General features: G+C 41.7%; 1 protein-coding gene across 1 annotated transcript in view; it reads right to left on the reverse strand.

Moving 5' to 3' along the window:
* zgc:153039 (uncharacterized protein LOC767698 homolog) overlaps positions 1–12,460 on the reverse strand; it is a 64,213-nt gene that overhangs the window by 25,834 nt on the left and 25,919 nt on the right. Inside the window, exons 7-8 of the mRNA XM_047594271.1 lie at positions 11,968–12,125; positions 7,611–7,693 (exon numbers count right to left, since the gene is read on the reverse strand). Of these exons, the coding sequence (XP_047450227.1) occupies positions 7,611–7,693; positions 11,968–12,125 (241 nt within the window). The remainder of the gene's footprint in view (positions 1–7,610; positions 7,694–11,967; positions 12,126–12,460) is intronic.

The following is a 12,460-nucleotide window of genomic DNA, read 5'->3' on the forward strand; positions in this document are numbered from 1 at the left end:
GGCTAGTTAGCTGGTGTCTTCTTGTTGATTGCTAGTTGGTAGCTGACTGCTAGTCTGCTGGTCGGTTTTTCAGTTAGACTTTGCTTCTAAATGTGTTTCGCGTCGGATCTTGGCACAAGGGATTGTAACATCCTATCCTGTGTATTAATGAATGTTCCTGCACTCAGTTGCTCATAAATGCAAGTGTTTATGTCCTCAGTTCTTTAATAAATTGTGCTCTCAGAACATTATATGGCCTCTGTAATTATGGGGTCAATTTTTGCATCTTACAAGTGGGTTATTAGACCAGTGGTTTGGAACCACTGGTCTAATAAATTAAACAAATGTTGCAGCTCTGGACCAAAGAACCAAAAACAAGTCAAAACATATGCCATCAAAATGTTTTGAAAAGTCTTCATTAATTTTTTTTAAGTAGACTTTGGGCAGAAATATTTCCGATTTTTTAAAAAAAAGTTATGAAAACTCAAGATTAGTCCTCGCAGAAAAATTCTACACACTGACATGGACTGACCTACTTTTCTTCGAGTATATGGCATGCCAACTACAACCTTGCGTTGTAGTTGGTGCAGTCGCTGAAAACACTGACAACAATCACGTCATTTCAGCGATAAAATTTGGTTTCTCAAGATCTGATTTGGCTTTTCAGACTGCTGTGCTCTGTAAAAATTATTAGAAGTGTATTAAAACTAAACTTAGCAGCACGATAAACCTGTTTCTCAAACCAGCATTATATCAACAACTGAGAAGCAGCAAACTAGCCTCTTAATTTTCTGGTGTTGCCCCATGTGAAAAAAAATAAAGTTTTGGTGGAGGTCCCATTTGTACAACAAAACAAGACTGCAGATCAGCTGGAGAAGATGTTGTTTTACTCAACAACATCCTATATCTGGACCAGCAGAACCACACTGCCTGGCCTGATCCTCAGCGTTCATTTTACCGACCGGGGACTGGGAGTGATTTTGTTTTTATTATTCTTCTGCTCAGCAGCATCATATTATTATAGAAGGCAAACAACCAAACCATTGGGGGTAATATTTTCATTGTGGGATTGGAACTACTTTTTAAAAATATATAAATATATATATATATTTTTACAAATAATGCAGATTGACACCCTTAAAAGTTCTTTCAAACTTTTTTGTTAGTGTTTGATATTGAATATTACAGCCATATGTGTTTTAATGTGGACTGTAATAAAAATGTTAACTATCTGTATATGGCAGGAACAATGTTAATTTACTATACAGTTAAATCTCATACTTAATAGTTGCCCTTTAGTTGCAGAAATGTATACAACAGTGACAATGTTTAATTATTTTATACGTATATCTATGTATGTGTGTAATTTTGAGTATTCTCTTTATAAAGGTAACTAGTAGTTGAAGCAGTTTGAGGGTTAGCAAAAGTAGAGTGGTAGTACGTGTTGTTACAATGTCATTTCCATTGACTTATTGTGGAAATGACAATACACACATCTTGAATCTTGAAACTAGAGAAGAAAAAAAAGCTCCAACACGTGAATCAGCCCTTAAACAAAACTATTAACAGTTTTTTTAAGATAACAATCCCCAGAGATTTGAGTGAAGGTTAGTTAGTCCATCTAGGTGCCAGGAGGCCACTTGCTGTTAGATATGATTACACATCTGCGCTGTGGTTAAGAGGTGACATCAAGGATAGATTTGACCAACATCGAGGGAACAAGACGTTGTGGAAATTAAATGGTTCTACATTTTCCTGGGGACCATAGGAGGACCACAGGTGGTCCTTGAAAGCCAGTGATTGTGACTAATGTTCAGTTTTAATTAAGATGGTATCTAGGCTACTGTTCAGCCAGCTACGTTAGCTATGGCAGCTATGCGACTGCACAGCCAAGTCGAGTTACATTTAAAATTCTCGGCGCCTGACTTGCAGAGGGAGTTGTACATCTATTGATAATGACAGCACAGAATAGAATAAAGTTCAACCTCTCTGACAAAGGTGCAGTCATTGACTTCTCATAGAGCGGGGATATGATGATCTCATTAGAAGTACTGCTCCCTGCCATGTTCCCTGACATTAGAATGTGTGAACATGGCCGTGTGCAAAGCGCTGAGAGATACCACGAATGTAAAAGCCAGGAATGATAGTAGTAAGAACATCACAGCTGCTTCACAACAGCAACAAAAGCAACGGGCACGATATGATTGATATTTAGTGTAGAGGTGTGAGCTAAAAACACAATATCTCAAATTTGTTTGAGTGAACGGTGAACTGTGGCGTTCTGGGAAAGCAGGGTAGAGGTGTCGGAGAGGAGAATACTGAGAAACTCTTTTAGTATTCTGAGCAATCTGTCTCATCTCTGCTGCACGCCCCACTGGAGGCCTACCGGAGCACGTTCAGCCATAGACCGACTACCGAGGACCCCCATAGAAGACCACAGGAGGTCTTTCCCTCCCATGGCCATAAAAGTGTGTAACGCCTACGCCTCCAGCAGGGAGGAGAGCTAAAACTAGGAACATTTACTCTGAACATTATGTGCAATACTTTTCTATTCGGCTATATCATGGCAATTAGCAATACCACAATCATTTTTTCGTAAGTAGTGCAATACCTGATGCACTAGTTTTTAGTCACTTGCTCTTTAAGCATCCTCTGGCACAAGAATTTCCTTCGGGACAAATAAAAGTTCTATCTTAACCTATCACATCTTAACCAGTTTCCACATTCACATTCAAATCCTGTCCAATAGTCACTGTACTTTTTGCTCTAGTTTTGGTCTCTACTCACTACAAAATAAACAACCAAACAAACAAAAAAAGTTATAAGAAACTTAAAGTCAACTTCTGAGTGGTACTTCTGTACAGTAAAGTCAAAAAAAGTACCTTTTTTAAAAAAAGTTATTTTCTACATCGCAGAACAAAAATGGAAAAACTAGAAACCACGAAATATCCCATGTGACATATCGAAATAAGTTTTCCATTTTAGTCTCTTTGAAAATGAATGGCGCATTCTCCTCATATCAAAGTTAAATTATCTATCACAACCTCGCTTGTAAATGCTGGTTACACCCGCATCCTAGCAATAATTATAACCCGGAGCTAACTAAATAATAGCTCCGAATTGTGAGAGCACACAAACATGAATACCAGATGACGTCCATCATTCGAAGTAACTCCACTCTACTTCCACACCATTTTTATCAACACATAATCAGCTGTGCCCATCACAGAAACGGTACCATAGCAATTCATTCAGCATGTAAATTATACTCATTACCACCAATCTCTGCTGAAAATTGGTTCGAAAAGCTTTAAAGTAGCAAGAAAGGATATCTTCGCCATCGCTACCTTGTAGCCCCCCTCTACACTTTGGTGGAGAGACACAGCATGCAGATCTCTTGGGCAATCATTAGCTCTTGTGTACTGGGTGAAAAATATTTTCATTGGACGTTTCATCATCCTCATCATCAATTGTGCTTTCTTCATCTGTATGTGAGCTACAGAGCAGGGAGGTAACAACAGCACCGAACAAACACAGAACAAAAGTCTTTCTCTCCAATTAGCATGTGTTTTATGACTGGCTGCTGAGGAGCTACACCGCACTTGGAAGAGCATTTTCTTGAGCTCAAGGGCACATCATTGGTATTTATGGTGCGGGAGAAAGTAGACCCATTGTGATCCGTAACCGGTCACGACAGCGTGAGGCAGAAGCAAAGTTAAGAGGAGAGAGGATTAATGACGGCACATTACTGACAGGTAGTCACAGTAAGAAAGAAAATAACACGAGACGGACCGAGGGAGGAGTGAAGATGGAGAAGAGGATGGGGTTAGAAAAGACCAGCAGAAAGAAGAGAGAGGAAAGAGAAAGAAAGACAAATGAAAAAGAGGGTAAGGGAGCTTCTCTGACCTCTGGCAGTCAAAGTCAGTGGGTGTCTCTCCTGTGTTCCCCTGGGAGCTGGCTCTACCAGAGCATTAATTAGCCATTAACTCAGATTCAGGCCAGAATGGACGACTGCTGTGACGGCACACCAACCGCGCATATGAGATATGTGTGTGCATGTGTTAGAATGTGCGCACACTAAATCTCTCCTGGGTACATTTTTGTTTGGGGATCTAAAAGGCTTTTTACTGGATAGCAGTGCGCATACACTGCCATGCATTTCACTGGAATAAGTGGGCCCGCACAGACGCTTATTAAATCATAAGAAGTGAGTGGAAGCTGCTCAGCAATGCCTCGGACTAAAAAAAGCCAGTGCTTTGCCAGTAATGTCTCAGGGGTGCAGGTGGCAATCGGACAGTGCGTGAGGTGGTGGGCGTCTGGGTTTGGATGCAGGTACAGAACAGTCGATGTGCCGATAAGATGCATCATTTCTTTAATAGTTAAGTTGAAACATAATCATCACAGTTTCTGCAATAATGTGTTCCCTCGGTGCGTATGATCGATAAAAATGACTGTGGTGCCAGACAACTGAAACAGCTTTCTATTAATAGGAAAAATGTTCCAATCGTTTTGTTCAATTTCTTATTTTGTGATGGAGTACTGTACAGAAGAAATTCAAAACTGAAAGCTTTCTCTAAACAGTTGTCACAATGTGCAATCAACTTGCCAGACAACTGAAATGTCCCTGTTTTCCCTGAACCACGCCTTTAATGCAACCTCGTAGCGCTAGCAAAAAAGTGAGAAATGCAAATGTTTACTTTAATTTGTTAGGTTGTCAGTGGGGAGCAACATTTAGTTAGACAAGTCAAAATCTCCACCACTTGTTGCTGTTTGCGCCACAACACTGAATATTTTTTTTTTTTTCATATTTGTGACCTTTCACACCCACGATCTCCTCTAATATGACATTTAGTCACTTTAAAGACTCAACTCTACCCACATGTTTATTTCGGCTGAATACTTAAGACCAAGGGTGCCCCATACTTCAATAATGATCAGTTAATAAATTACAGAAGTAATGCAGGTACCACTCAGAAAACGTTTTAGAAGTTAGTCTATCATCTATCCTATCCTCATCGCATTCGACACGTACAATGCAATGACAGATTAACAGGCGGTCAGTCTGACATCCCCACACCGATGAGTGGTCAAACCACGACCTGCTGCAAGTTGGCCTTTCAATTTCTATCGACTAAAGAAGGGATATAAAAACTCTGCAAATCATTTTGACTTTGCCATTGTAAAAGTAGTTCACAAGCCAAAAAGGTGTCAGCACCCCTGCTTTAGACCCATCTTAAGAGCAAAAAAACTGAGGCCATGTTACTGTCCAAAAAACAGCAGAAAGTGCCATTTGGACTGAAAGTGAATTGCTTTCTTTGGTAATGACTGACATGATTAAATTGAGAATGAAGAGCTCGGGCATCAAGAAGGAGCGGGGAGAAGAAGTGCTGCTCCTTCGTGGTGAAAGAACAGGTTGAGGGGTTCATACATCTAATAAGGAGACTTCCTGGACGCCGGCGTATTTCTGCTCAGGGAATGTCCAACTGGAAGGAGATTACGTTCTGAATGCGTTAAAGAGGACCACATGTGCCCTGAGAATAACTCGGGATCCATCACAAAGAGCGATGAGGCTTAACTGAAGTCAACTGATGGTTGAATGGATGGACTGAAGTGATTCAGTTCTATCCTAGGGCGAGTTCACGCAGCCAAACTTGGATCAGGGAGTGTTCGATGGGTGTTGTTACAATTGGACCGATCTCATCTGCATTTCTGGAATTGACTGACTGTGAAGCTTTGCTGGTATTAAACTAAAGTGACTATAGTAAAGTATTTCAACATGAGACGCATTCATTTATGTCGGGTTATATTTTCCGTTCACCTCCCCAATCCTAATCCTTTATCTGGAACGGTCTTTCCTCTGCCTATGTACTCCTTTACTCAGGAGTCCAATAAAAGAAAGCCTTGGCTTCTCCCCTTCCTCCTCTTCCTCGTCCTCCTCCCTTTCAATCCCGCAGTGTGTGAGTGTTTGAGTCTAGATTACAATCAGACTTTTGTCATCAGTGAATCATTCAAATGGCTGAGGAAGAGGCTGAGAAAAAGAAGACAAGAGTCAATGATCTCTGATGGTGGCGGCGACGCAGCTAACGATTTCCATATAATTACTCCTCCTCCGCTCCCGGAGAGTGGCGAGGGATGAAGAGAAGAGGACAAGAGGGGGACAGAGAGTGACAGAAAGAGAAGGCGCAAATAATGACAAGCCATTGAGCCTTTAACACTCACCTCTGATAATGATGCTTTAGTCAGGCCTATTTGCTCCTAAGATCCTCCGCCTCCTCTTTGTCTCTCCAGCCTCACCCTCCTCTACTCTGCCAATATTTTCTCCTCAGTCTAAATTGACTTTTTTCCCTCACTTAGAAGACACAATACAAAAGAAAAATGCTACGTGTAGTTTTTCGCCGTGTTTTCTCAGACTTAAAAGAAATACATGCGAAGGACAGTTTGTTCCGCTCATCTGGTCCTACAATTTGTCCGTTACAATCAGTTTTTCTTGTGACACAGGACACCAACCACAGGAGATGAGTTTTCTGTTGTTTTGTGGTTAAGTGTAGTGCATATCTCACCACAGCTTAATTTGCTTTGGTGTGATCTTAGTGTCTTTTCTTACCCATCAGTCAGAAATCCACAGGTGAAATGATCCGTGGCCTTGCAAAGATCGGCGCCACGCGCTAGCACGTGCAGCAAATGTCAACCGTGGCGGCAACAACAGAATAAAAAGTGTATTTCACAAAAATGCAATGTTTGAGGAGGGGAAGGGGCGACATTTTAGATGCAGAAAAGAGAAAGCATCACAAGATCGAACTCACTTTTACCGTAAAAAAAACGCAAATTTATACACTACGGTAAGATTTTCGTATTTCTCTGGACAACTCTCTGAATGCTAGTAAAACCCAAACAGTTTGGTGACGACTTCATACTTAAGTTTTTTTTTTTTTTTTGCAAAGCATTTGTCAACAAAATGACTGACTTTGAGGATCATTTGTTAAACACAAACGCACAAAGTTAAGGAAGAGTATGGCAGGCGCGCTTGGATGCAGATTGAACAGCCACAGGAAACAAAGACATGAAACTGCCTGGGCTGAAGTAGTCCCTCCTGTGAATGAATAAGTTCTGTTTGAAAGAAGAGAGGACTTTCTCATCTTTTTGCCTGAGGAAGGTTTCTTTGACGAGACTTCAAAATCCAAACAACAGGAGTTTGGCTGGTTTTGTCCAACTACCTTGCCAGTCTAGGATTTATTATGCAGAAATAATAGTCACTTGTTTGAAGCTCCTCTGCTTTCTTTTCCTACGGTGCTGTAAATCTCCGGTAGCTAGGCTGGAATGCATCCTTAATTTATTGATTTCAGTCAAGTGCTTAAAACAAAGTCTGAGGCTTTTATGGTTATGTCTGTATTTTTGATTCTTGAGGCTCTTAAATTTTAGACCCATTATTTGAATAATGACGACTCACCTTGTGAAGCTGACCAATAATATGATTCGTACACTAACGACACTTTAATTCAAATAAGTTTTATTGACCATCAGCTGTCGAGATTGTTTTGTTTGACTTTCGACCAACAGTTTCCTCTTGGTGATTCCTGCCAGTGTTACCAAATATCAAAAATCTTATTCTGTGTTTGTTTGTCTCAACTAACCTGCACCAGGAACCAGGAGATGAGCACGGAGACCCAGGGGTTGCCACTGCGAGATGTCTTCTTAGCTGGAGACAGCACTTTACCTGCAGGGGTGAAAAGAGACATGGTCATTACTCCTGTGATGAAGCCAACGTACTCTAAACTTTTGGTTTATACTCCTGCAACTGGTCTAAGCAGATCTACACCGCATTGGGCTGGTTTGCGCACTGGGTTGTCTCTGTTGTTCTGCAATTACGCCATTTAAACACTACAATGGAAAGTGGAATTAAGCATTTTGGATAACAAATTCTTTTGCTGAAAGACAGAACATAAGGAAGATATCTAAGCAGACGGTGCGTAGGAGGCTGATGGTGCTCGTCTGAGACACATGAACGAGGAAAAGCATTTTGGACCAATCACATGCACTGTATTGTGTGTTGCCATGATGTGTGGATGCATTTCAGGGGAGGTGGATGTCCGTCATAGCTACAGTACAGATATGATGCACGACGACAAGTCACTGCAGCTTTCACATAAAAACAGCCTTCAAATGCCACATTAAGCGAATCATGTGAAAAGAAAATCTCGAGTGATGGAGCAAGTTAAATGGACAAGTGGACGGTGTCCAGCATAGGTCACTCAAAGAGTTGCCTGTTGTTTGTGGCTCCTCTACTGACACTTCCTCCTCACGACTATTCCTGGTGATTTCTGACTTCCCACAAGCCACCATGAAATATTAATGTATTCACTCAAATGAAAAGGAGGTCTCATTTCATGATGACCTGATGCTCTAAACTCTGAACTTGTTACGGGGATCCAAGACCATATGACTTGTGTTTCCACAATTGCCAAGTTCCTTTAGTATTTTTGTACAATTTAGTTCACTAAAAAGGTGTCCAATGGCAGCAAATATAAATATTAATGTGGTCAGTGAGTGGGTGGGCAAAACAGGGACACTAACTAATATTTTACAATGAGTATGTATCTCATTTATTCATATATGACATTTCATCTCATGCCAGTGATGACATTTGTGTTGAACTCTGTGGAGGCTCTGGGTTCAGCAGAGAGTGGAGGTGGTGACGAGTGGTAGCAGGGAACCTCAGTTTGAGAGTAGATTTCACAGTTGATGAAGGATCGGAATTAAATCGGTGAGACTTTAAAGACAAATCAATGTGGCTGAGAGGAGCAGGCCGAGTGATGGAGAGGATGGAGGAAGGCAGGGCCGGGGTGAAGGAGCTGGAGATTAGCAAGTTATAGCGCCGTTAAAGTGGACGGTGTGTGGGAATGGCCAAATAAAAACTCCTTTTGAGCGCGTGTCAGGAAACTGATGCACCCGTCGCTCAGTTTACACGGGACAGTGGCAAAGGTAAGCGCCGAGCAGCATGTGTGAATGACAGCGGGAACAACACGCACACTTAGGCACGTATGGTGTGGTCATAGTAACAATTTCACAAACACCGCTCCGCTACAAGAACATTACACATTTATGGTTCCACAGTCAGTGAGTCTTAATTAAAGAGATTAATCTAATTTAACTTAACCCTTTGGCAGTTGGTGAGCTGACAGACTTGCACTCGAGTCGTCCCACTCTGCTCTGTCCGATCGCTTCACAGAGGAACTTGTGCTAATACACCCATTTATCTCCCCCGACACACACACACACACACACACACACACACACACACACACACACACACACACACACACACACACACACACACAGGCCAAATCAATTTGCAATGGACTTAACAAAGGAGGAGGGGATTGGATAAGGATGTTGCTCACAGTGATTAATAATGACAAAGCAGCAGGGAGCATGGATTCACTCAGAGAAGTGATGGAAAACACACACGTCGCTTGGTAGTGGAAAGATCTCAGCTCAGTTAAAACTTTCGAGAAGCAATAAAGGGGCACTTCAAAAAAAAAAATACATGTCCTCAGCGGTCAGAGATTTGCAGTTGTTGAAGAATTCTCAAAGTAAGAGTCATCCTCAAACACACTCGGGGCGCTGCACAGCGCGCCCGTTGCAAATGCTGGGCTCTTCGCGTCACTGCAAATGCGGGCACGGTTGGGAACATTTCCGACAGACATGACCTGACGTAGGATGCACAGTATGACATATAAACTTACTTAAAGACACGACTATCCACCACTGAATATATGCTACTGTCCACAGCTCAGTAAAACCCATTTAAAGTAGGATAATCTTATACAATACTGACAGAATGTAAAGTAAGAATGTAAAGTCACTGAACCAATAAATTGTATGTTCTGTGTCGTGATACGTATTATACAAGAATATCATAAGCGTATCCAATGCATTTTAAAGTTTCTCTCCTTAGAATGTTTTTCTATGAATGTAATCCTTGAGTGCCTTCAGGTGTTTCAGACGTAACTCTACATCCTGCCCTCATATAGTACGAACAGATCTATGAATAAGCTAATGAGACCCTGTATCTGTCTCCAATCACCCGACGGCCGTTCACCTGCAGCTCGAGCAAACAACTGTTCAAATGCTCAAACACTGTAAAATGACTGTACGCTACACGATGTCAAGTTGTAATATTGGATTAATTCATCCATATATGTTTGAAACCAGAAACAGATTCTGGGGAAGAAGAAGAGAGAACTGCACAAAGAAGTTGATGTACCAGAATGACAATGTACTTTGTGGATCAGACTCCACAATAGCAGTGTAGCTGTAATGCATTGACCATGTTAACAAATAGCTGGCGTTGTGTCAGAGTTACACAAAGGACCGCAGTTCAGTTTTGACCATTTTATTTGAATTTGCAGTGAATTATGTTTGGTGGTATGTCTCTGTTTGGAGCGCGGCAGCAAAGACCCCCTGGATACAGACCAGAGCAAGCACACATCAAACGGAAACGACACCGGCTGAGACCGAAACGGCTTAAAAGGAGGAGGTGGGGTGGAGGTGGAGAGGTGCAAAGCAGCTTGCAGATGAAACAGCGAAGGTGGGGAGGATAGAGGAGGTTAACTAAGGCGCCCTGAATGACCACTGCCGATGGACGCCTCAGCTGGGAACAGAAATGATTGAGCCAGTCTCTGGAAGAAGGGATCTAGTTCATCAATTTACTACACTGTAAAATAAATAAATACATGGTTCAGACTACAGCATCATCACTTCAAGGCGTGGTATCAAATTCTGGAGCATTTTTTTGGAGAGACTCAAGTTTATTCATTAGGTATACCTGTTCAACTGCTTGTTAACACATAAAACTTATAGCCAATCATATAGCAGCGTCTCATTTAAGCATGCAGACATGGGCAAAACAATCTGCTGAATACTGAGCATCAGAACTGGGAAGAAATGTGATTAAAGGGAATTTGGAGGTGGCTTTTAAGATCAGAACTACTGATCTTATGGGATTTACCCGCACAACCATCTAGGGTTTAAGACAAGAAGAGAATGAAATTTATTCTTTTTCATGTCAGAAAAAGAAGAAAAAAATAATCTCTTCTTGTCTTCACAGAAAAAAAAGGAGAAATATAGAGTGACCAGCAGTTCCCTGGGCGAATGTGCCTTGTTGATGCCAGAGGGCAAAGTCCAGAATGTTCCAAACTGATGGAAAGACAACAGTAACTCAAAAAAATAAACATTTATTACAACCTAGGCATGCAAATGAGAATACTGAAACGCACAACGTGTCCACAGACCTTAAGTGCTACTCATGTCAACTAAGAACAGTAAACTGAGATTACAGTTGGCAAGAGCCCACCAAGACTGGACAATAGAAGATTGAAAAAAGTTGCCTGGTCTGATGAGTCTCAATTCCTTTGGCAGGATTTGTAGCAACATGAACGAGCGTGGATCCATCCCACCTTGTATCAGTGGTTTGGGTTGGTGGTGCTGATGGTGTTATGGTGTGGGGGGGATTTTCTCAGCACGCTTTGGGCCCTTTAGTACTAAGTGGGTGTTATTGACCACAGCCTGCCTGAGTATTGTTGCTGAGTGTGTCCACTCCCTCATGAACACAGCATACACATCTTTTCATAGCTACTTCCAGCAGGATGACTGTGCCATATCCCAGCTACGCTAAAATAATCTCAAACTGGTTCTTGAATTTGACAATGAGTTCACCAGATCTCAATTCAATAGAGAACCTTAGGGATATAGTGGTACAGGAAGTCCAAGCTAACAAATCTGCTCCAACTACGTGATGCTAACATATCAATATGAAGCAACTCTCGAAGGTATGTTTCCAGAACCTGGTTCTAAAATTAAGGACGTTCAAGAAGACAAAGATGGTCCAACCTCGGAGTAGGACGGTAACTAATGAACTGAGCAGTGAGTTTTCTGGTACATTTCAAAAACTGAAATTCCTCTCCTGAAGAAAAGAACAGCATTACTCACCAAACAAGTCGTCCCTGGCCAGGGCGTAGAGGATCCGCGAGGCCCCGATGAGGTTGCTCATGGCAGCAGAGAGCGTGGAGGAATACACCCCGATGGTGACGAAAGGCTTCCAGAAGTTGATGTCCCTCAGAAAACTGTAATCCCTCCGGAGCAGTTCGCTGCACAGGTTTAGAGAATAAAATAAACCGATTAGTTAAAAGACAATGCATAGTTTGCTTCTTCATTGTGTGAAGTCAGACCCTGCTGAACACTCCCAGGATTTTTAACCATCATCATCAGCGAAAAAGATGTGTAAAACATAAGGTAAGACATGATAGAGGGCCACTAAAGGGACACAGCACATTACAGCAATGAAAACACTAATTAGTGGGAAGTACAGTCACCATAAGAGTCCAAACCTGAACAAAACATGCAGAAGTATAAAGTTACATAACCAAGTAAAATGTACAGCTATCATAGACCATGTCACACCTTTTCTGGTCGCAAATGTCAC

The sequence above is a fragment of the Mugil cephalus genome, chromosome 9 (assembly GCF_022458985.1).
Source record: "Mugil cephalus isolate CIBA_MC_2020 chromosome 9, CIBA_Mcephalus_1.1, whole genome shotgun sequence".
Classification (NCBI taxonomy): Eukaryota; Metazoa; Chordata; class Actinopteri; order Mugiliformes; family Mugilidae; genus Mugil; species Mugil cephalus.